Raw genomic sequence first — 26,031 nt, forward strand, 5'->3', positions numbered from 1 at the left:
AGGTCTAAGGAGTTTTAGCAGAAGCTTTAGGGTTAGGTGTCTGTTCAATTAGGCCGTGTAGTTCAGATGACAATCACGGTTTAAACCATGTACTTAAGAGGTGACGCTGCCATCTAGAAAACGTGACATTAAGATGTTAACGACAGTCAGCTTCAGGACAGATACTGCCGCTGTCAACGACGGCAGAAGAAGCAATTATGAGTGTGGAAAACAAAAGTTCGTTTATGTGTCAACAACTGTTGTCTATAAAGATCAGTCTTGAAAGAATGTACCGCATCAACCAGGAGGCTTATGTCAAGGCCAGGTGTTAACTGTTAGAAAGGTAAAACAAAGCTAAAGTTATGTTGGTGAAGGATCTTGGGCGGCCGTGGTGCAGCGGTAGGGCGGTCGACTCATGATCGTAAGATTGCAGGTTCGATTCCCGCCTTGCACGCCCATGTGCCGAAGTGTCCTTGGGCAAGACACTGAACCCAACCTTGCCTCTGGTGGGAGGTTGGCGCCAGTGTTTGGCAGCGGAGCCGCCATCAGTGTGTGAATGTGTGTGTGAATGTGTGTGTGCATGGGTGAATGGGACTGTGACTGTAAAGCGCTTTGGGCCTTCATAAGAAGGTAGAAAGCGCTATATAAGTATACGCCATTTACCATTTACCATTTACCATCTTATTCATCCGTGTGGCATCATCTTAGAGTTGGAATCAACACAACTGGACTTAAAATCTTCCTCCTTGAAAAATGACTAAAGCTGTGTCTAAATTCCCTCCCAAACCCCTTTGGACTATCTAGTGCTCTGGATTTTAACTCTTTAACACCGAAACTTTAGCTCCTGTGTTTACATTCTTTCGATTACCATAACTCTTCAATCGTTTACGCAGTTAACGTAAATCCAGCGGATTCGGAACCGGAGAAAAGCAGCCTTGGGCTGATATGCAACAGCGTTAGCAATGCGTTGCTTCAGAATCAGCTGACTCACGTTGATGGCATGAACATTCGAGGAGTTGTGGTATGTCAAAGAGCATGTTATTTAGGTGTGGTCGGCGACATCTTTGGCCTTAAAGGGTTAAAGCGATTCAAACAAATGTTTCTGTTAAACGCCAAATCTGACGTCACCCATTTGCCGGAGTAAGGACCCCCATGAATCCACTGTGTTCTCTTGATGATGATAATAAAAATATTGACATACATTTCCTCGTAGTCTACATTCACCAATCTAGTGATCATTGATGCACAACGATTGGTTACAGAGACTTCTGGGAAATCTTCAGGGCATTGGATCTTGGAATTGTAGACTTGGACACCCTGACAACAGGCCTAACGCCCTAAATAGTGCAAGTTAGTGAATTTGGACAAAGCTGGTCTATAATTCTGTTTTATTGATATTTGTTTTAGAAATATGTTATTTCACTGAATAAAACTAATTACAGACCCCTAGGAAAATAGTATCTGACGGGTAATTAACAGAAGGCAGTGGGGAATGATATGTTCTAAAAGGAGTCCCCACATTCCAACAGCAGCTCAGCACGTCATACACATTCAATCCCCACCGGCATCAACAAGAATATGATATTCAACCACAGATGAGCAGAGCTGCTCGGCTGCAGCTTGACGCACAGATCTGGGGTGTCTGGCTTGTCAGGGAGCCAGAGGGGGAAGCACTGTAGATGAAGCAGGACAGGAGAGTGTTGGCTGGATCACATCAGCCTTTCAGCTCCTGACTAACAGGCTGATTCACCAACGCTTTGGGCACCCACTAAAACCTGATGTTTGGCTTTATCTAAACTGAACACCCAAACAACTCATAAATGAGGGTTTTTCTTTGCCTTAACTCGTCTGTCGCGTTTGACAATCATATTTAATGGATCAGTATGTCAGTGCAAACATGTCTATTTTAAGATTAGGAGCAATCATGTCAAGAAGATCATCATTTTCTTTTCTTTTCTTTTTTAATGAATGTGTGACTTAATATCTTAAAAACATGTGATTTATATGTTTTTTTAATCGTCTGTTTTGTTTGTTTAGCGCTGAATTTGTTTGAAATAAACAAAGCAAGCATTTGTTGCATCACAACTACATGCACAAATCCACATATCAAACATTTTAGAAACTGAATTTATTCTGGTGTGACCCAATCATCTAATATTTATTAACTGTATGTCTTATTAAAAGAACTCCTTGCATAACAAAAAGAATTATGTTTCATTTGGATTTTAGATGTTTTCTGAGCCAAAAATAAAATACATAAACAAACAAATATTTATTTAAAAAAAAAACTTCCAAAGAAATCCTACTGGAAAATGATGGAAACCGGTTAATCTTGTTGCAAAGAAGAAAAGGCCAAACAGAAAGAGGAAACATTAAAAAATAAAATAACAAATGCCAAGTTTTACCAAACTGCACAAAAACTGAATGTTTTTACTACCTCTTGTCCCTCTGCCATTTTTTTTGTTGATATATTGACAGGGATGTGCCTTTTCTCTTTCCTTCACTCCCCCTAGCGTCACATGCCGGTACTGCATCCATCCTTCTCAAAACACACAGAGGAGGAGAGAGGTGGGAGATAGAGAGACCCCTCCTCCAGATGACATCAGTGCTCTATTGAAGCAAAGCTAGAGACGCACACAACTCCACATTTGTACTGTGATCCACCCATGCACCCATGTCTTCACACAGCCTGCTGATTGTGTGTGTGCGTGTGAGGGGTATACCAGTCAGCACAGCAGTCCTGCTGCACACCAACTCCAAAAAGCTCCATTCTACTGACTAAGAGGAGCTTCCTTTTTTTTTCTTTTTTTTCCTTTTTGTTTTATTTTGTTAGAACTTTGTTGGATTTGAATTGATTTCTTCAAAACCTGGATTGGATTACTGTTTCCCCACTAAGAGGATACCTGTTACTTTCCATTTTGGGGCTAATTGGAGAGGTAAGTGTGTTTGTGCCGGTCCGGTCCAGTTGGGAGTGCGTCCCTGTAGTCTTTTGGATTTCTCTCCCGGTCAGAACACACTGAAAGTAAGACGGATTCCTCCGGAGCCTGGTTAAAAATAAGAAGCAAACACGAAATGTATGGGTTCCCCTTTTATTTCCCCTTCATTTGACCCAAAGAGTGAAGCAACTAAAATCCCATCCGATCCGCTGGTTGGCGGATGAAAATCACAGTTATAAAACCGAGCGCGCAACTTGCTGCTCCAACGCCGCCGCAGACGCGTTCCGCATCCGAGTGCGCACAGACATCCAGCCTCGTTTGGAAACATATTCCTCGTTTTTACGCATGTGGGAAACGATCACAATCCACAAACTTGAGGGGATTAACGCGCCGTCTGCGCGTAGCCTCGCCGTCTCAGCTCCAGAAGACACCCCGGTGCGCAGCCACAATTGAAGCGCAGACCCCGCGGAGTGGGACATGAAGGGGCAGCTGGAGAGAGCGCTAAATGCGCGCTCAGCGCCGCAGATCTGCTGCGATTCCCACCGTCCAAAAACCACAAACGGAGCACATTTTCACTTAAGATATGCAGCCAAGTACACCGAAGTCTCATAACCAGTATTTATCAGACGTGCTGTTGAGATGACAACAATTCCACACTGGTGGATTTATAGCAGAGAAAAACGCATCGTTTCTGAGAAAATAGCAGAGACTGGTTTAAAGTCCTGATCCATTTAGAGCAATAAAATATTTTCGGTAACACCTGAGTGGGGACAGTTGTTAATCCAATTTAACTCAGCCTTTTATCTCCATTAGGAGATAAGGTCACCAAAGCTTTAAATAATGTCTCATTGATAAGCCGCTGCCTGTTTTTCAGCACCACGATGAAGGAAAACCCAACATAAGCTGTCAGAAATGTAACGGCAGCTCATTATTATTCAACACAGAAAAAAAATGAAAAGGCTGCTAAACATGGCAGACATGAAGACAGGCCCAATTCTTCTCTAATAACGGCCCCAGGCAAACGTCCCCAGTCAGTGCTTTTCTGAGGGAATTCACATGGAAGATTAACATCCAACCAGGTCACTGCAGATGGAATCTTGCAAGTCAAAAAATTTAAAGCATAAAATATATATGGACAGGAAGGGGGGTACTTCCAAAACTACCAAGGCATATTTTAGATTTAACACCCTACTCTAAGGGGTCTAATTTGGTTTGTTTCATAATTTATTTAGCCACAGCTCCACCACAAAGCCCAAGGATAGTTCTGGAAGAATGATACTGTTTGCAGAGCTCCATAATTTTGATGTTAGAGATGAACAAATGCCTTCATGTTGGCTATGTGTCAGCCTGTCTCCTGCAGTTCCCCACCAGCATTCACGTCTCAGGGTTTGTGTGCAGACACACATTTTATCTTGCAGTGCCTGCTACCCCCATGTGGGGAAAAACAATTGCAGCTGCTGCAGAGCTCTCCTTTCAGGCTGCTACAAAGGAGAGACCCCCGTCTGTCCGAGGCCTTATATTGCTCTTAATGGGTCAGCAGAAGCATCATCTGTTCAGAGCATGGAAAGGCAGCACCAGGAGGCCACATACCACATCTTGGTGGTTTGGAACGTTTTTCCCTTCAGTTGGAACATGCTCGCCGCTCCTGGGAATTCAGATGTGACCATGAATGTCCCATTGTGTCTCTGCAGCACGGTGGGCCTGTGTCAGGTGTTCTGACATGCAACTTGGTAAAAAAAATAAAAAAGTGGGAACTCCAAATGCAACCTTTTTCCATTTCAGAAACTCTTAATTTTTAATTTAAATAATAAACAAACATTTTTTAAACAGTTTTACTGCAACTCATTCATTTTTTTCTGTTTCATGGTCTGAGTAGAACATAAACTTAACAAGTGATTAGTCAGAATAAACGCACAGAAAAAGGTTCGTGTGCAATCAATCATAGTTCAAAAACTCAACTGTGCATCAGAGTGAATATCAACAGCAGATACAAATACAGCTGATTCCCTATGGAGACTGTACTGCGGTACAGCATTCATCTCAACATTTATGAATAATTTAACACAGTTTTTACTGCCGTTTCTCACCTTAATGGCAGCCGCTGCTACTTTACCCTGAATTTAATGAGCTATTGCAACGGAAATGTTTTTGTCCCAAACCTTTGTCAGTGTCTATCAGACTTATGTCCATGTTTGAGTTCTCTATTCACAACAGCTCTCAGTGTCCAACTCTGTGAGGCTCAGCTTTTCATTAAAAAAGGCCCCCAACGCCAAATTCAAGCACATTTCTGTTCAAGGTGCTGAATTTAACTTCATCATTTCAGCTAAAATGAAGCCAAAGCCGCTTTGATTGGTGGAACATTCTTCTGTCCTGCAGTCGAAGTTTATTACAAAAGTTTTTTAGAAAAATTTGTGGCTCCAAATGGTTGAATGGTGGTACACACCGTGGGAGTTTAACGTGTTAGTAACTAAAATAAATCCAGAGGTTTGATGGAGACAATAACAAACAAAAGTAGTTCTATAGATGTCTCAGTACTAGCATTAAAGTATTAAAACCTCAACCCCCCCGTGAGGCTGCGGCTCCATGGTCCACGCTTGCCTTGTAGGAAACAATGAAGAGGGGCACTTTCCTGAAATCTGATGCGCATGGGGGGGGGGGCGCTTTAGGTATTTCTGCCTACATATGCTTCTCTTAAAAATATAATTTATAAAGCAGATACAACACAAGAGTTAAAAAGAGTAAAAGTTGGCATAATTAAAATACTTGAAACACATGACTATGTATACTGGATATTTTTCCTAGTGCAGAAAGACACTTTAAAAAAAGAATTTGTCTGATAACAAGTTTACATCAACTAAGATTATATACTTTCCCAATATTACAGAGTAGAGCGTTTAGGGACAAAAGATGACTATAAATAGTTCACCTCTGCTGACAAACAACCTATTCCTATTAGTTTGTTCAAACTAGACATAATATTAATATAAATTTATAGGATTAAATGTAATATTTAACCTGTCTTTCCTGGCTTAACTACCTTATTCAGCGAGTTCATGGAGGTGGCATATGGGGCTTTTTTTTTGTTGCAATCTACTACTGAGCCAAAACTGGACTAAAAGATCTGTGTTCAGGTGGAATGGGGGGGGGGATGAAACAGCATCTCAAGAGCTGTAATCGAGTTACAAGCTTCTCAATATCCTAATCTTCCCCTTGTCATGGGTTACAACTGTTAAACGACGAAGCAGTTTGCTCCTGATTTACCTTTGACTGTTGGACAATGCACAGCAGCCGCCAATACGTCACATAAACCTGAAGGACACCAGGCATTGTGTTGTGAAGTGAAACATTTTCTTTGTCAAAGGAAATTCTGTTTTCACTTACATAAACAGTGTTTAGGTAGAAAACGGCTCAGAGGGACGGGTCAAAGTAGTGGATCCTGCGGCCCTCCTTCCATTCATGCAATCAACTGTTAATGACTGAAGTACTCCCTCAGTAAAAAGTAGTCTATTTACGGATACAAGTACCCTTAGTCTATACTAAACGTGAGGCAGTATACTTGAAGTTCACTTTTTACATAAGCTGTAAACTTAAAATGTTCCAATTTAGTCTGAAGAGTTTGTATACTTCCTACACTACATGTACATGGTGTATAGTGTACTTGTACTTACACTCAGGAATACTTCATATTATAATCTTCAAGTGTACTACTTTTTGCTAAGGGCTTATAAGACTTTTCTTTGAACTAACAAGAACTGTTCAGAGTAATGTGGATATTAAAGGGACTGATTTGAAATATGTACTTGTGTGATTACTTTTCAGAACGCCATTCCGGATGTACAGAGGCTACAGTGAGACTCGAGCTGCTGATGTATGCGAAAAACTGGGCCCTAAAGGATAAGCAACTTGCCCTGTTTTGCTTCCCGGAGGATAGGAGAACAGTTGTTATCTTCTTCAGGAAAAGGACCAGATCTAAGGATTAATGTGCACTCTGGCTCAACAAGGGAGGAGAGGATCCTGGGTTACCTGAAGACGCAGTCGACACAAGTGAATAGGCCTGGATTGATCCGGTGGCATAGGGGATTGACATGGCTCAGGCCAGCTTTGTGTCAACGCATCATCCCTGCTGAGCATGATGGCAGAAAGGAGCCTTTCCTAAAGCTTCCACCATCTTACGTACGGATCCATATATGGCGCAAAAGAAAGAAAAACTCATCTGATGTTATGGCTGTTGAACCTGAAAATTGCAACAGCCTTTAGGATTTTTAATACTACCCAAGATTGCATGCTTTTTCCGTGAGTGTGGATGCTTTCTGTGCAGGCTTATCTGCCACAGTAAAGGTTTTGAAAAGCATGAGCCTTTGACAACACGGTGGAGGTCGTCGTTCAAACAAGGATCAGCTCAGCAAACACTGACCAGGTCAGGACATCACAAGACACCCCCCTTTGGACAAACTTTTCCTTTCAGAGAGGATAAAGGCAAATTCAAGAGGAAATCTTGATTGGATTTTGTTGGATGAAAAGGATTTACTGCCTCATTTAAATCAGGTATGACGGATGCAGATGGTTTCCTGTCTTTCCAATATGCTGACTTTTTTTTTTTAAGGACATTAGGGAAGAGAAGTCAAGGCACAAATCTATATTTTTTTCCCCACAATAACTAGAAAAATGTGACCTCAAAGAGATTTAATTTAAGTTTTTGGACAACTAAATTCTAATTCTGGTGTGTGTACACAAACAAAAAATCTAAAAGACGTAGTGCATATGTTGCAAGTCCATCATGATTGAACAAATTTTGTAAAAGCAGCTTCTGTTTGGTGACTTTCTTATATTGGGTAGGAAGAAACAATGTAACTAAAAGCTTTTTTTAAAGTTTCGTGGCTTCTTTTTTTTTTTAATGAAAAGCTTCTCCTTGTTCACTGTTGTAGTTCTGGTGGAGGAAATGAGCAAAACAACTGCATTGCTCAGAAACTAGGACTTAAAAATATAGCCAGTCTTAATATTGTTTCATAATTAGTTGTTCAAAGAAGAAAAAAGCAGGTCTGTATCCTAGTGACTGGAATATTTTTAGACCAAAACCTTTTTTGTACAAACAAATGTAAATGTTTAACTGGTTAATTGTAGAACTCTATAAATTGATTTTATTTGATGGCATTTCTTTTAATGATAGACAAATCTGTGGGCTTTAAGGTGTTATTTTAGAAAGTGATGACTTTTTTTTCCTCCCATTTCTTAAAAACCCTTTGTATTAATTTCAATATTTGCTTTTTTAGGGCCTCTTGTGTGACTAGACTGCCAGACACCACAGCTTCAAGATGGTATATCAATGCAAGTCCTTCCTCCTCTTCCTCATCAGGATCGGGTTGTTGCTGGGTCTTGCCAACCCCTTGGTCACGTCAGCATCGTGCCCCTCAGTCTGTCGCTGTGATGGGACTTTCATATACTGTAATGACAGAGGCCTGACTTCCATCCCTCTCGGTATACCCCGAGATGCCACAGTGCTTTTTCTGCAAAACAACCGCATTAAGAGCTCAGGCATTCCTACTGAGCTCCGCAGACTTTCAAAAGTGGAGAAGATCTACCTTTACTGCAACAATTTAGATGAGTTTCCTACCAATCTTCCTCTTGGACTAAAAGAGCTTCATCTTCAGGAGAACAACATCAGGATGATTACCCACGCCTCTTTAGCCCAAATTCCCTATATCGAGGAACTCCACCTGGATGATAATTCTGTATCAGCAGTCAGCATAGAAGACGGAGCCTTTAGGGACAGTAATCACCTCAGATTGCTTTTCCTCTCCAGAAACCACCTAAGCACCATTCCATCAGGTCTACCCATGAGCATTGAGGAGTTGCGTTTTGAAGACAACCGCATCTCCTCCATCTCTGAGCAATCTCTGCAAGATCTCATCAATCTGAAACGACTAATACTTGATGGAAACTTGCTCAACAACCGTGGAATTGGGGAGATGGCTTTAATCAACCTTATCAACCTGACTGAGCTCTCACTGGTGAGAAATTCCTTGACGGCGCCACCAGCCAACTTACCTGGCACCAGTTTGGAGAAGCTACAGCTACAAGATAATCACATTAGCAGGATCCCGCCTGGGGCTTTTGCCTTTCTTAGACAGCTGTATCGCCTAGACCTGTCAGGTAATAAGCTAACCAGCCTCCCACATGGTGTGTTTGAAGATCTGGACAATCTCACCCAGCTCCTGCTACGTAGTAATCCATGGCAATGTACTTGCAGGATGAGATGGGTGCGTGACTGGTTGAGGTCACTACCATCAAAAGTGAATGTACGTGGCTTGATGTGTCAGGGTCCTGATAAGGTCAAAGGCATGGCCATTAAAGATTTAACTACAGATATGTTCAACTGCACAGACTCGGAACTCTTTTCCATATATGAGACAAGCACAGTCTCCAACACTTTCAGCACATCCAAGCCACAGAGGCCCTCGTTTGTCACCCGAAGGCCTGGAGCAAAAGGGCCCGACATCAGTAAGAATTACCGCAGCACCACCACATCTTCAGGCAAAAAGATCATCACCATCAGTGTAATGTCAAGTAGTGAAGATGCAATACATATTTCATGGAGGGTGTCGCAACCAATGACGGCCCTGCGGCTTAGCTGGCTAAAGCAAGGACACAGCCCTGCCTTTGGATCCATCACCGAGACCATAGTGCAAGGAGAACGGACCGAGTATCTTCTCACTGCGCTGGAGCCCGATTCCTCCTACAGAATATGCATGGTTCCCATGGAGACCAGCAACATTTACCTGTCAGATGAAACTCCTGTTTGCATTGAGACACAGACTGGTCCTCACAGATCATACAACCCAACAACAATTTTAAACAGAGAACAGGAGAAAGAGCCTTACAAAAATTCCAGTCTGCCTTTGGCTGCTATCATCGGAGGGGCAGTAGCTCTTCTGGCAATAATCATGTTGGCCCTAGTTTGCTGGTACATCCACAGAAATGGTTCACTTTTTTCCAGAAACTGCACCTACAATAAAGGCCGTCGGAGAAAGGACGACTACGCTGAGGCTGGCACTAAAAAGGACAATTCCATCCTTGAAATAAGAGAAACTACTTTTCAAATGATTCCTATAAACCATCTACCAGTGTCCAAAGAGGAATTTGTGATACACACAATTTTCCCTCCAAATGGATTGAGTTTATATAAAACTCCACACAATGAGAACAGCATTAACAACAGGAGCTACAGAGACAGTGGAATACCAGATTCAGACCATTCCCATTCATGATATTGCACATGGACATTTGTGACAAGTGCGTGACTGAAAAACAGAGTGGCAAGACTTTTACAAAACACTGGATCTATGGGACTGAGGAAGTAATGTTCTGTTCATTTGCCATATAATTTATATTTAAGGACGTTTTATGAAGATGGAGAACGTTCCAGCTGCAGTCCATCACTGAACCATCAGTGAGTTACTAACTGCAATTCTATATTTTAGGGTTTTGTAGTATTTGTACTGTACTTCCTTTGCTTAAGGTTATTGACCAACAAAGAAACTCTGTGTTCTATTAAGATATAATGACTTGTCAACTGTGAAAGTGGGTTTTCATTGCTGTGTTGAACAATCAGACTTTAGAAAACCTTGTAGTATAAGCACAGGTCATTCTTTTTACTTTGTGGCTGTTAGAAAAACAAAAGGCAAAAAAATTACAAGACACTAAAACAAAAGGCACAGCTGATCAAATATGTTACTAAGCAGGCATGCTGCCTCCTAAAAGATTGAACAGTCAGTAGCAAACCCCAAATACTATGGACCAAGACGTTTACGGTAGTGTTACCCTAATGTGGGATTTTGAAAAACTAAAGATGAGGTGCCATGATTGTGGTTTGTTTTTTTACTATTTCTGCTTTGTTTAAAGTGTTAGTTTGACTTGCAAACAGGCAGAGCGCAGCAAAGCAGGGTTCTGATGTTCCTGAAAAGATTGTAGGCCACAGCAAGAGGCAGATGAAGCACACCAATGTTAAGGGGCTTTCTGCTCCTGCAAACAAATAGGGAGGTCATGCTGACACAGAACCACGTTTGTTTGTACAACCCAACAATGGCCAAATGACAATGACGGCATTCTTTAGTAGGATGTACCATACAATGTACCATTTATTTTAGAGCCTCCCACCAAGATTAAACAGGTTCATTAAAATGAAGACAGTGTCAGTAAGACCCTCTTGTATTATTTTGTACCATTTTCCAAATGAACACAGTTTTATGTTGCCACTGTTTAAAGTAAAATTTCTTTACAATTAAAAAAACCAAAGTGCATTGTATGCCCTTTGGCCAGTCTTGTACGTGCCTTGATCTAATGCTTATTGTATTTAGCTTTTTAAGAAAGCAGTGACTTCTTTTCATACACACTTGAATATGAAAAATATTGGTCATATTACAAAATAAAAGTGGATTAAAAAAACATAGATTTGCTCTTTCCTATGCTTGTATTCCATTTTTAAAAGGATTATGATTCCTGAAATTCTTCTTTGCGCTTTACTCTTTTTCAGGGTTGAGTAACTTTTTTATTGTATTGACAAACTCCTCTTAAGTGCCAAAGGGGGCTACTCCTACATTGATATATTGACCCAACCGCTAGGCACACAGTGTTAAATGTGCTTATGAATATCTAGAAATAAATCTCACAGCCTGCTCTATTTTCATCTTTCATAAAGATGTGAATTATCATGCATCATAACCAGACTCCCTTTCTACAACAGAGATTTCCTTAAAACTACTTAAAAAAATTGCTTGAGACCCAGTTTTCCACTCAATGGGCAGTGCACAGAGCAACATCTGCTTGGGGCTGCTTTTGTTCTTTTGTGCTGTGAAGTCATGTGTAACTTATCCGATTGGTTAGAGAAGCGGGGGGGGATTCACGGCGGAGTAAAAAGTGGGCTGTAGAAACTCTTGGGATGATGAGCCTCCCAGCCACCCGGGCAGCACCATGTTCGAGGCTTGTTGGGTGGATGGGCAGATCCTGAAGGGACGCCCGTGTCTGCAGGGGACGGAGGATACATATTTTGCTGCAGGCAGCAATCTTAATGACATGGTTGCAGATCTCTCTGGCAGGGGAAAAGATCTGCCTGCGATAGAGCAGCATATGCAGCAATTTGACATTTGACAGTAAAGCAACATTGCTGAGGGGAAGTTGATACATTTCGGATCATGCTGTACTTTCCTAAAAATGTATGTAAGCAAAAGCAAAATACTTATTTAGTCAAAAGTATTCCATTTTACATGGAAGATTTTAGTCCTAATTTCAGTGAGGGAAAATACGGAAAGCATTCCAAACCTCAAGGATTCAGTCATTCTGACAAACACAGTTCTATCAGATTTTATAGGAGTGGAACTGATCAGTTTCATTTTAGAAAAGAAAAATGTTAAATCATTTAGATGAATGTTTTAGCAAGTGTTCTAAAAAGAATCCAGTGAATTCACATAACTGAAATTCCTTCTGCACAGCAATCCTTTGTGCTTTTGGAATAAATAAAAAGGTCCGTCATTAGACCAGTTTAAAGCTATGACACGTATCCAGTCACCTGTGTGATAAATTACAGCCTGCCGATACAATGAACAGCACATTCTGTTGTTTAAACTTTCACTGAAAATAATATATCAAGTAAAAGGGCTTTGTGCATCTTGAAAGACTAAAGAATAAGATAAAAATGGACCTAAAACAACAACCTTTTGGCAATCTGTCCTTCAAACTATTTATTAATCACCTTCAAGTTCTCGCCGGGGTCAGACGACCGTCTGAACAACACAAGCTGCCCGTGCATTTGTCTTAAGTGACACATGCAGAGCTTAATGATGTTTTTCCTTTATCTAACCCTGCCACTAAAGTTAATGGGGGGAGCAGGTGCACTGTCTGCCCTAAGCTCTTGTTATTGCTATTCTTATGCACTAGTCAGGCAATCGGTCACATTTGCATTCCTATAGATGTTAGCATCAAAGCACCCCTGCACTGACTCATCGCCAGAAGCCATGCATGCTTTTTCTCCATTAGTACTATTAGGACGATCCAAAAGAGCAGGCTATGTGACCCGACGCTTTTGTGAAGGTCACAAAGGTCAGGTCAGGATCAGTTCAAAGATCTTCAGGGATGAAAAATTATTACACGGGACTACCCCTAAAACAGAATCCATTAAAGAATCATTTAAGGGGCGATTCCCTTTAAAAAAAACTACTTTTATTAAAAGTCATTTCAGGTTCAGACATTTCAAACTTCAGAAACAATACCTAAAATATAAAAAAGACAAATTTGCTCCAGTTAAACTCAATAGATGATGATTGTTTTTATAATGTAATGCTTAACTGGAAAGGATAAGCTTTATCAACAATTTAAAAATGTGTTGTTTTTTTAATCTGGCGGCTATTCTTCAACCATTTTAAAATGGATTTTTGAACAAAAGATGGAGTGAACCCCAGTTTTGCTGCCTACAGCCCGTATAGGTAAAAAGTGAAAGCCAATTTTTGTAAACGGAACAAAAATGATGTGGGCTGCAGATAACCAAATGTGCATCATTGCTGAGTTCAAAGTGGCAGCTTAGGTGAAGTCAATCAGTTTAAATGCAGAATTCAATAAATGCAAGCTCCATCAACTGAATTCAATAGGATTGAGATTTCTAAGGAAGTGCTGAACATGCATCTTTAACTAAAGAAAAATGATTTAAGATGCAATGGAAAAAGTTATTTTATTGAATAATGTTGATAGTGTTACTTTATAGTCAAAGAGAATGATCCATTAACCCTTCAATCATTTATTGTAAAAGAGTTTAATCCAGAACAGCAATAATAAGCAGTGTAAACACTGACAGAATTTTTTGGTGCAAGTTTTTCCATTTTTCATGATTTTTTCCATCATTTTATTTTATTGGTTTTAAAAAACATCAGGACTTGTTTGCATTTGACAGTAAAAAGCTCATCCCAACCCATGTGAGCGCCAGCATCTGTGACTGCGCTTTGTTTACATGTATGATTATGAATGTGACAGTTGTTCTCGTTTCTGTTCTTTCATGTGGACCGTTGCACATTTGCACTACATCTAATTAGCATACAAAGTCAAACATACAGATTAATATTCACAGAAGCAAAAGAAGGAAAAGTCGACACCTCCCTTCCTCCCGGTTGTCCCTCGACTGTCATATGTGACATTGTTTTTCCTCGGTCACAAGCACAATCTGTTCTGGCAGTAAAAGAGCGCCGGGGTGAAAAAACATTGTGTACGGTGTGAGATGTGTCAGTGTGAGCGATGTGGCCCGATGTGGGGGTGTCGTCCCTTCTCCTCCATTTCTGACGGGCTCCCCAAAGCCTGCAGGCCAAGACCCTCTCTATCTCTTCACATTACTCAGTGACCTGAAACCACAAGGCCAAAAAACTTAACCAGCTCCTCTGTCTTCCTAATGAATCCAATTCTTTGCCTGAGAGAACAAGGCATGCACATACATCTATTGCAACTTGAAATTGGCTGACATTAATATAAATTAACAGGAGGCACCCCCATAAAAGCTGTGCCCCCCTAAATACCATTTAATGAAAAATCCTTCTGTTTTACTTGATAACGACGGCGAATTTACTGAGCAGCCGAAAAATCCAGAGTCAATAATCTCATTTAAAACAGGCAATAAGCAAAACAAAAGCAGAGAGTCTGATTAGTGTTGATGACATTACACTGTGAATTATACACAATATGTTATAAAAAATATCCATATAATTGACTCTGCTCTGTGGCAGTCATTAATTCCTGTCTTCCATTAAGTGGTTTAAATGATCCTGTAAGAGACCATACATCTCCTGATGCCCTTTATGAGATCAACACCACGTCCCCCTAAGAACTTAATCGACCCAGGGTCTCATTTGTCTATAAAGTCTGATGCAAGGGAATAATCATTTCATTTGTAAAGGTTCTGAGGGGTCCAACTTGTCCATTACCCCGAGCAGGTTTGCAGCTCTGCAGCAGGAAGCAAAGCTTCACTTCGATCCGTTCTCTTTCTCGTTTATGCTAAGCCAGCTTTGAATGTCAGTGCAGCATTTGCATGCCAATTTGGCTCTGTCTGCAGCACATTATTTTCCGACGTTGACAGCCTAATCACATGCAAGCTTAGCTCACTTTGTGAGCCTAATACCTGGGACTGCACAGTAATACTAAAGGAGAGCCCAGGTTTGGGGGGTTCTCACTTTGTTAACCTAAATGCAGAAAATGCTGCAAACACATCAGCTCACTGACGATCAGTGAAAATGTGATGAAGCGTTGGTTCTCATACTCTGAGGACTGACTGTGTTCTCCTGTGACGTCTCAATGGAAAAGTCAACCTCTGAAGATTTTGTTCTATACTGTTGACAGTCTGAACTTTAAGCTACACCTCAGTAACTCCCCATGGAAGCTAATCAAGGTCTTCGGTAACTAACATTGCAAATGAATGCATACATTTGCTTTAGCATGAGGTTGTACTGTGTGGGGGAAATAGAACAGAATTAAATCTAAGATTGGACCAAGTACCAGACAAATCCAGCAATCACTTCAAGTTTTTAACTCAGAACATCAAATCCTTAAGCGAAGGGGGGTCTAAGGGGGGTCTAAGGGCAGGGATGTCCAGTTTAGCTTAGTCAGTTTGTTAGTTCAATTTAATATTTTCATATTGAATTCTATCTATTCAAGATCCTTTTGATTTTATGTTTTACTTTTTCAATTACCTATACGAAAGCCCATTGAGACGACTGTTGTTGTGAATCTGGGCTATACAAATAAAATTGAATTGAATTGATTGAATTAAGCTAAGTTCACATCGAACTCGACTCGCGCGCCAGGGGGGTATTCACATGTGGCAGCACATTTTAGGTGTGATGGCAATGAGTTCTGGGAAAAATTCTGCAACAATGTTTCTACAGTTCAAATATTGTAACTTTGGGAAAGAATTCACGTTCATTCAACCAATCAGGAACTCCGCTTTGGCCTGTGACGGAACCCCAAAGCAACATGTCTGTAAAGCATCATTCTCCTCCAGAACTTTATATTTTTCTGATTTGTTTGGAGACAATAATTAAAAAGTGCTCCAATTTTATTCTTTTTATATTTCTTCTTCTTCAGACTGATGCAGGACAACAACTTGTTAAACTGGGTCACATTGAGACAGAAGTACCGCTGAAAGCGTCCATCATTCAGACGCAGCACCTGCAGTAGATGGTGAAGGTCACCATACGGAGAGAGGCTCTGAATAATGTCATTTACCCAGACATGGAGACGTAGTTAGTAACTGCGTTTCCATTAAACATACGTATATATGCACAAAACATCACTGAAATCCTAGAAATGTAAAAAAAAAAAAAAAAATCTCAATTATACCGTTTCCATTAAACTATAAATATGCAAATAAACACAAACCAAATCACGCAATAAGTCTTGGCGACGGATGCGACTAAAACTTTGATTTACAGCAGATGCATTCACATTTTTGTCGCGGCTCGAGCCCTCATCATCATCTATCAAAAGGAGACGTTGGCGTCTTCTTCAGCTGACGGAGCGGCGAGCTCCTTCCATGTAGGAGTGGCTACGGATGACGCCATTTTGAGAAATGGTGGTTGGTGATCCAACAATTCCACTTGACACGCTCAACTCTTGATGAGCTGTGATGTTGTGGGATCCCTGTGTTGCCCGCTGTCCAGTGACCAGCAGCCAAGAAGCGCATCGCCATCTGACTCATTTAATTTGAAAGAAAGTGTTTCCATTGCAGTTCTGCAAAATATTTCAATTTTGATACGTCTTAAAAACCACCTCGTCCAAGTGCCAAAACTTTTTTCAATAGATGCTAGTTTTTATTTTTTTTTATTTTCTTGTTTTGATTTATTTTCCTTCGTTGTCGTGTTTCACTACTGATGCCTTTGTTGAGCTGTTCAAAATAAATAAACCTGATCTTTCACCATTGTATTTGTGTCGTCCATGTGGCGATGAGGCAAAAAAAACTGTTGACTGTGGTTTCTCCCAGATGAGGCGGGAGCGGCAAGTGTATGAATACACTTTTGGACAAGCGTCCAGCAGCAAACTGGATGCAAGTCAATACAGACACAGCGGACACGATTTTCCCACAAGAGTCTTGCTTTGCAGCAAACACCACCCTGTAACGGTACTGAAATTTTACATGGACCCAGTGCTAGACAGTTTCTATTGCATCTTCTGAGTTTTTAGAGAAAACCTAGAGGACTTGCTGTGTCCAAAAGAAATGACGGCAGAGTCCAAGTGAAACTCTCAGAATATTCACACAGCGCTGCAGTGAGCCAGAGAAAACCCAAAAGGTCTGCATCCAGACAACCTCAGCCAACATATGAAGTTAAGAAGACAAAGTTGGAGGGAGAAGCCACCAGTGGTCAGACACAGGGGTGTGGGGTGGGGGGTGGGGGGTATGTGGTGGGATTAATTAAAGGCGGCTGTCACTGTCGAGCCCTGATGACACACAGTCACACGATTACTGAGGTCTCTGTGTGAGAAGAATCTGCTCCCACAACTCATTTCCTCCTCACTGAGGGGTGGGGGGGGGCAAACAGGGCCGTCTGTGGCACAAAATACCCAGGAATCCTTTTTCATTTAGAAGAATTAAAAAAAAATCCTTATGGAAAAGAGGGCAAAGTGAAATTCTTTCCCATTTGAATAGGCCAGAGGAATCTATTACACCGAGCATCACTCTGATTGTGGAAAGGGGAAAGGTCAAAGGATGTAAGCCACTGTAATCTTAAGATCACCCCTGCTTAAGACCTGTTCAAGTTAGCAGAGCGATACATGTGTGACTATGAACACTCTGATGCAGCTTAAACCAACATCTGGCGGCACACCCGTATTCACTTACTCCTTCGCTGCTTACAAATCCCTTCGTATCAAAAAATACGCTGGTGCAAGTCACCAGATAACATTCTTAGCTGCAGATAGAATTCAACTACATGTTCAAACTACTGCCTAATATTTTATTTGCGATTAATTGCATAATTTTCTGTGATCGATCACAATCGATCCCATTGTTAATTGCTGAACTTAATCAAGTATTCAAATGTATTTGATTGCAACATTTTATGTTGAAAAGTAGTTAGCTTGACAATAAAAAAGAGACCGTTTTGATTCAGTGTCCAAACAGTAATCAAAACTGAACAGGTATTGTACGAAAAACAAGATGTTAAGATTTAATAATCATTATTGTTTATTAAATTACAAGAACCAACAAATGTTTGCTATCAGAGAACAGCAGAAACAATCCATGTTCAGTAATACAGTTCATGAAAAGGAAATTGTAATTTTAAAAGAACCGGCAAAAGGAAACCTTCAAATTCCCTTGACAACTTACGTTTTTATTAACCACGCCCACTTTCCTAACTTGTTCATATCGTTTGGTTCAGCTTTAGCCAGGGCATCATGTATTAAATGTCCACAATATACCGGTAAAAAATGTGTGAGGAACAGGGAAACGCAACTTTGGCCACCTCACCACACTAACACCGTTATACATCTACAACTTCTCAAACATTCCCAATGATGCTCGAGGAGTTAGAATGGCTAGATGAGATGGTTAGCAACAGATCGCAATCCCTAAGAGTTTAAATTTATAGCCGGTACTAGAGTTGATAAGGTCAACAAAACGTCATTGTAGATTTGTGCTGGTGGCATGTGTGTGAAATTTCGTGAATATTGCTCAAACAAAAGTTATTTTCCCATGTTGTGTGAAAATTGCCAAATTTCACTCTTTGCCACAAAAGGGCCACCAAGCCAAAGTTTCGGTGGCCAACCCATAGTAATTTACAAACTTCCTTTGGATATCCCTGACATGTTTTGTTTCATTGGTGGATTTTGCACTATTTTTTGAGCCACATAGGAGACTTTGGCCCCATTTTTTTTTTTTGATGGACTCTTCCGCTGGCACGGTAAGAAAATAAAATTGTGAAAACGATCAGGTCCCTCAGTCCAGGACGGCTGCGGGATATAAAACTAAATAGCTCAGATTTTCTTTAGTGGGAACTTTAGTCTTTCCATATTTTACTAAAGCTAAATATTTCAATGATAAAATACATAATTATGTTCTCTTTAATGTTTTGATAGTAAAAGTGAAGCATTTTCTACCAGATTAGAATCAGCTTTTTTTTTATACTAAAGCCTGTTTAACAATAGCAAAGACAGTATAAGATCCTTCTTTATAAAACCATGGCTGACCAGTTGTATTCTGCTTATATAAACGATGCCTATTACTTGTCTTTTGGAAAATGCTTCTGCATTAATTTAAAATTCATAAACTACAATATTTTATCCTAAATTAGCCCAACAAATGTCCATCTGTAAAATAATCTTAGATTGTTGTTTGCCGAATATGTGGATAAAAAGTCTGATTAGGGTTAAATCCAGTTTTTCTTCAGAGCCATACTGGTGCCTACATGACTTTGTGACTTTTCAATTTAGAAATCTGTCAATATTTCATAAAAATGTGTTGTTTTTTTCAAATAAAGGATGTCACTTCCTGACTACAATCATAATATGATGGTGCCGACTCTGGATTACAAAGAGATTTCTTGTAAACAGAAACGATAAAGCCTCAGCTGCTATAAAGGTTCACCTTTAGGTACCAACGCTCTGCCTTAGCGTTAACAGTCAAAGATTTTTGCAATAAATGTTAAGATTAAAACAAAAGTACACAAAGTAACTAGAGTGCCTAGCCCTAATTCAAACTAATCAGGCAAGTCTCATAGTCCTCATTGCTGCAGTTATTAGAGCCAGAAGAAGTGGTGCACTGATGTGCTCCTCTGTGGAAGCTGGAACACTTAATGCAGACACAAATCAAACGTTTTAGGTCTGCACAATCTGCCTGCTTTTCTCATCAGACATCTGCTGCTTTGCAATTCTGTCTGAGCATCTCTATAGGCCTTTTTGTTTCATTTCCAGATAAGTGTATTTAATACACCGTAAACAATGTGCAGTAAGCAATTCCCCACAAGGAAAATGTGACATTTTTTCATAAACTTTTGTCACTCAGCAAACAAGATACCATCTGCTGAGGTAACATTTCCTTAAAAACCCTACATACCAAGTGTGTCTTCATAAAAAATGTATAGAATACTTTCAGGTCTGGCTGCCATTATAAATTTAGTCTGTCCCAACAACCGGCCTGAATGAAGACTCTCGTCTCTGGAGGGATACGGCTGATTCATGCTCCACAAAAAGCAAGACAATTGTCTCGCACTCAAGCCTGCAAGAAGAGCACTCTTTCTGGCCAGAACATTTCATGCTCTACAAGAGGCTAAAGCACAGAGCGCCTGCGCATTCTTGTGCTCCCACTGCAGAGTACATCAGTACAGCTGAGAATTGTAACTACTAAAGCCTTCAGCGGCAACACAGGGGCAACGGCAACAGTTCCTGTTTTTCAGTTGATTTGGAGGGAAGAGAAGCACATGGCTGAAGAAGAGGAAAAGGATGTGTTGTTACTACCAGCGATTGCTGAAGAAATAAAGAAAGAGTGTGAACACAGATGTCTGTCAGATCCAGGCAGAATCACATCGTTCAGCACCTTTTTTTGTGTTCGACATGCTCATCCTCACAGCATTCCGCCGCAAAACACACCAAAAATGTGTTTGTGTCAGTGAACAAGCTGAGAAAGCTCCGTATTTGGAGGCGTGAGACAACCTTGACTTTACCTCTGTCCTAAACCTTAGTCTTTACTGCCCTTACAGGAGGATATGGGCTGTCGGTGGGAGAAAAATGGTCAAACCTGTATGGGGTGTCCTGCAGGAAATATCAAGGCCGCAGACCGCTCAGAGAGCCGGTAGGAGTACGGTGGTGAACGCTTGACTCGTAAGAGCGAGTTGTTGAGACGTAGGGGTGTCAAACGTATCGTTTACATTTTAAAATCCAGAGAAGCGAGCCTGTTGGTGCCGTTTATGTGATAAGTACATGCTCATTGCCTAAAACCCAACGGTCTGTTATAAAAAGAAATTGCATAATCAGTGTTTTGTTTACATTGACAATGGGCGTCCTATAGGCACTTGGGTATTAGTAAGGGGCCAGTGCTCACACCCTACTAATGACTAGAGTGTGGAGTAAGGACAATGTATGACAGCATCATTTTGATCTTTTGTGATACATGCTTGATATACATAATTCAGAAGTGTTTTTTGCATTCGTCGATGTGCACAAATGTCCCTGGATGGTTTCTGCCGACGGGTCTTTTTGTGAATTCGGTTTTGACCACCCCTACACAGTTGCTGCATGACATGGCCTTTTACCACACGCACAGAAATGGTACGTTCCATTTCCATGAAGCTTCTCTAGATGGCCGTACGAACCACACATCTGCGCTCCCCCTTAAGACATGGCCCCTTCTCTCTGTGACCCTCCACCGACTTGGAGAACCACAAAACCGGTGGCACCCTTCAGGGCCAACCCCCTGTACAGGTGCATGTGATTAAGCTTTTCCTGCTGTACATGTGAAACAGCCGTCCTTATTCCAAAATCTAAATCTGCCTTTAACCCAACCTACTCTTTCAAATCTACCGAGCTGCTTGGTTTTCAGCTGTTCTTCTTCCACGCTCGGTGCTAATGAAGTGAATCAGATGATTCCAGCTTCTGACTGAATACACAGAATCCAAGATAAAAGCAGCAAGTGGGGCACAGAAAGCTGGAGGATAAACAAGATGGCGGATCTGAAGAATCAGAATTACCGTAAGCAGTTTCAAATCGATAAGTTACTGTTTTTCAACTTTTTTTTGTTTTTATGAAATTCATACAGAGCCTTGGAGGATAAAGTAAAAGCAATCAAGAGGAATCCAGTGTAAAATAAAAAGTGAACCACGTAAAAACATAAAGGATAAAGTAAAAGGTTCCCACAAACATCCAAGTTGGGTTTAGTTTTGACATTTTCGACTTTATTTTGTGATTTTGCAAAAGACACATATTAAGATCAGAAGCATAACCCATCCTGATCAAATCTGAGACATCCTTTTCAAAGAAGACTTTCAAATTGTAAAGTCTTTGCCAGGAGAAATGTAGGTCTGGGGCTCATTAATTCACACCTTGCCGTCCCGATCGAGGAAAATCAATCTAAAAAGAGAACAGAAATTGTGAAATAGAAAGGAAGATTTTGAGTCTGGAAAGCTATTTCCAAAATGACATTATCTTCTTGCCGTGTTGTTGTTTGCATGTTAAATATATTTGAGCTCCTCACTAACTGATGCCATTCAACATTTTTGTATAACCAAAGGCTTTCTGGTAACTAATGGCCTACCTCTATAATTTGGAGAGACACAACTTAAACAGAAGAAGTTTTCACTGTCAGAAAAGACTGCTGGGAGTGTTGACAGGGCCATTCTTCATTTTATAATTATGCTGGATTATTATTAGCTAGAGACGCAACTGACAGGGAAGACATAAAATGATGGGAACACTACGCTAATGAAATCAGAGGATGCCAGGAAGTGCACACTGAGAAAATTAGGTTGTTGTGCAGAGATTCTACTGTATGTGAAGGCAACCCAACGAAAAACTTCTAGCATATTTTTTGCAAACACTGTATTTTTTTGGGTGGTCATATTTATTCTGAGGCACACTTTCTGTGTCCTCATGTGACTGCATTCATCTGAATATTCTCAGCCTAGTGCTGCCGTGACGAGGGCGCTGGCTTTTGTGTAGTCACCAGAATTAGTCAATACCACTGTGAATTTGGTCATTAATCACAGTCGCCCGGTCGTGTTCATACATGACTTGAGGGGAAGGCCTCTTTGGAAGGGGGTCGAGCCCCGTAGCTTGGACTTTTGACCCAGGAGTCCCAATTGACTTAAATGAAGAGGACCCATACATTCATGGTAATTAGGTCACTAATCAAATTATGGTGATGGCCAGCAAAAGCATGCAGGACAACAGAATTCAATTAGTATCTCTCACCCTATTACCTATCTGCCAACGCATCAAAAGCCCAAGTAACAGGCTTTTCTTTTAGTCAATTTATTTGGACCATTTTAATGAATGGTGCTCCCAGTGAGAGGCATGGATTGCAACAACGGAAGATAATTTGGAACTTCTGACAACACAGTTGTCACCACAAGAAAAAACATGCAAATGCAAACAATCAGCAGGAGCCAGATGGCCAGAGTTTCAGGGAAATTCTGTTTGATGGGCATAAATAATGTCTGACATAATAAATATAGCAAAGCTCCATAGGAAAAGCCATCTACAAAGGGATGTGGGGGAGGCATCTGTCCATCTGTCACTTTTGCTTGTCCCTTAAAGTGGTTTAAACAGCAACGTGCACAGGATGAAGCCCACGTTAGATCACTCACATACATACATACATCATGCATTTTGATGCAATGACAAATCATTTTGGCCTGATCTCCTCTGGTGTTGGGTTACAGTGTTACTGAAAGAGGAGGAATATGACAGCAGGGTTTAAGCCAGTTTAAGCAAAGCCTTCATCACGCTGACAGCAGGTTTGCTGCTGGACAGGTGGCTCCTCTCGGGTGACCCCTCACTTACTTAATCACATAACACGACCGTCCGGTAACATAAGTTTGACCTTATGGCCAAAAAAACAAAAGAAACGCATGGCTTTTATAGACTGGGGTAAATGTAATCTTTTAGAGCTTCATATGACAACATGAACAAAAGTTCCTATAAAAGCTAAAAATGTTTTAGCAGATAATTCTAAGCATTTTTTCACCACTGACATTTTGTATTCTTTAACATTAATTACCAACCTTAATTGCAGTATTAAAAAAATAATTAAGCTTAGCAAACAACAGGACTTCAATGGTAATTCACCTTTTTGGACCATAAGGTGAACTCAAGTTCCTTTCCATTTTTATTTATTTCCACTTTATAATCTACTATAATCTACTAATAATGATTCCGGTTGTGTTGACTGACCTGAAGCTCAAAAATCAAAAATATTTTAGTACGACTTTGGTAAACTCAGATGCTGCAGCGCGTGATGGATTGTTGGAGCATTTTGGGTTTTGTAGTCAGGAGCCTGGCGTAAGTATTTGTGCTGTGATTCAACAAAATGGACTGAAAACACCCCAACAATTCATGTCTAAACCTAATTTTTTTATGCTTGCTATGAAAAATAATGCTCACTAAATGCACCTTTTCCAAAAAATGCCTAATACTTAACATTTTTTACAGTATCCAACAACACACAGATATATTTCAAATGCTCTTGAACTAAGCTTAAAGTCCAGTTTTTTTTTTTTTGTTTCACTAACGTCCGATTTAGTAACATGAAATTGTAAGAACTTGGCGAAGTAAGAAAATGAAAAAGAAAGCAACAAAATAATTTTACAGTAAAGAAAATAGAAAACCATATATATAACTAAGTCATCGAAAATGTAAAAGTTGAAGTACAACCAAAATGACAGTCAGATAAAAATTCGAGTTTAACAAAATGTGATGAAGGTGCCAGGATTGAATCTGACAGAAGAACATTTTAAACGGCTGCAGGTCTTTTCTGAACTGAATGAAGCTTTTACAGAAAAGATTTAAAAAAAAAAAACTTTCTGGAGAAACTTTGAGACCAATAACTCAGACTTCCATAAAGCTGACCTTTCTGTTATGGATGTTATTCAGCCAATTCGTAAAACCTTTACATTCACAAAATAAACCAGCATTGGTATATGCAAAGGAACTGCTATTGTGAAAAAAAAGTTGTCTTTAAGCAATTTGTCTCAAGGTTTATATTTTATGAAGCAAAGATGGTTTATTAGTAATAAAAGTGTTCCCTCCCCCCATGAACAAAACCAACATCACAGCCTTCCAAACACAGGATTCAGTAGTGTGTGGAGCATCTTTACATAGATACAATCTTTGTCTAGTGAATAGCTTAGATGTTGTAGATTTTGAAAAACTAAAAGTCAGACTTCTGTGAAAAAAAAACTAATTTAAATATAATAATCTCCTGACAGGTCATAATTAAATACACACTTCAAAGTAAATAGTTTTTTTATGGAGCTTTTCTGGACATGTTAAATGGAAACATTTCTTAAAATTCCCACCTCATGGAGGTCACAAGCAGAGGTCCATGGGAGCATTTTTAATGTGAATGTGACAAAGGAAATGTATTATCTTCATCTGTTCTTCTCTTTGTGGAATTTTTCAACTCAATGACCACTGAAATCCACATTTGCCAGTGAATTTGACTTTAATAGAGTTGATAATGTGTATTAAGCACTTAATACATTGAGAAAACATCTTCAAGGATGGGCGATTTAAATGTTTAATGAAAACGTGATTCTTTTTCACCTTCATGGAGGCCAGTTTGCCTGAAAATACAGTTCAGGAATAGAAACAAGGAAGAAAAAGAAAAGAAAGTCTGCATTAAGAGAAACAGATGTTTTTAGAAGAAGTAACAGGTATATAATATTAAAGCTGCTTATCAAATGCACAGTCCTGTCAGCTCCTATAACTGTGGTTTGTCTTAGAAAAACGAGCTATTATTATTATTATTAGTGAGTACAACAGAAAGATTCATCATAGTTAGATGGCTTGTTTCAACACTGCTACATAGTGCCAATCAAAGGAACCAACAGATGAAATATTGACTGAATTCTAAATCGTGACAATGAGCCTCAGTGGTCGACTGTCACTTAGGAGAGAGAAATTAGGTCTAACGAGTAAGGGTCCGATCAGAGCGATTATGAAATGAGACACAGAGGGAAGACATTACAAAAGACATGGCATCTCTGTGGGAAGCTAATCTTATGAGATGTAATGCAGTCAAATTGTTTCAATTGGAACCACTGGCTGTAAATAAGAACTGGACTGAGTGACCCCTCCCCCCAGCGTAACAAACAGGAAGTACCCGGTGGCTCTGAGAAGTCAAAATCCCATAGAATTCTATAGAGAAATAAACAGCTATTAGTCAGTCAATATATCTGTTAGAATAATCATTCTTGCTCTGCTACTGTTACATGTTCTTGCATACCTTAATTTATACTGTGGTGTAAGTTTTTCAAGTAAAAAACTGATCAATCAGCGTCAATAAAAGTGGGTTGGGCCTCCTGGCCCCCACTTCCTATGTTAAAAACTTTTGATAGATTTTGTGTAGGCCTCTTTCAGTGGTAGGGGTGTGGCCTTCCAACAA

General features: G+C 40.1%; 2 protein-coding genes across 4 annotated transcripts in view; one reads left to right on the forward strand and one right to left on the reverse strand.

The window, feature by feature from the left end:
• The window catches only part of macrod2 (MACRO domain containing 2), a 427,744-nt gene that overhangs the window by 355,623 nt on the left and 46,090 nt on the right, over positions 1 to 26,031 (reverse strand). The gene's annotated exons all lie outside the window — the stretch shown is intronic.
• Positions 2,569 to 11,361, forward strand: flrt3 (fibronectin leucine rich transmembrane protein 3). The gene is made up of 3 exons (XM_011484697.3): positions 2,569 to 2,915; positions 6,735 to 7,460; positions 8,186 to 11,361. Exon 3 carries the CDS (start codon positions 8,228 to 8,230, stop codon positions 10,178 to 10,180), a length of 1,953 nt encoding a protein of 650 aa, XP_011482999.1. The 5' UTR covers positions 2,569 to 2,915; positions 6,735 to 7,460; positions 8,186 to 8,227; the 3' UTR covers positions 10,181 to 11,361.

The sequence above is a fragment of the Oryzias latipes genome, chromosome 15 (assembly GCF_002234675.1).
Source record: "Oryzias latipes chromosome 15, ASM223467v1".
NCBI classification, from domain to species: domain Eukaryota; kingdom Metazoa; phylum Chordata; class Actinopteri; order Beloniformes; family Adrianichthyidae; genus Oryzias; species Oryzias latipes.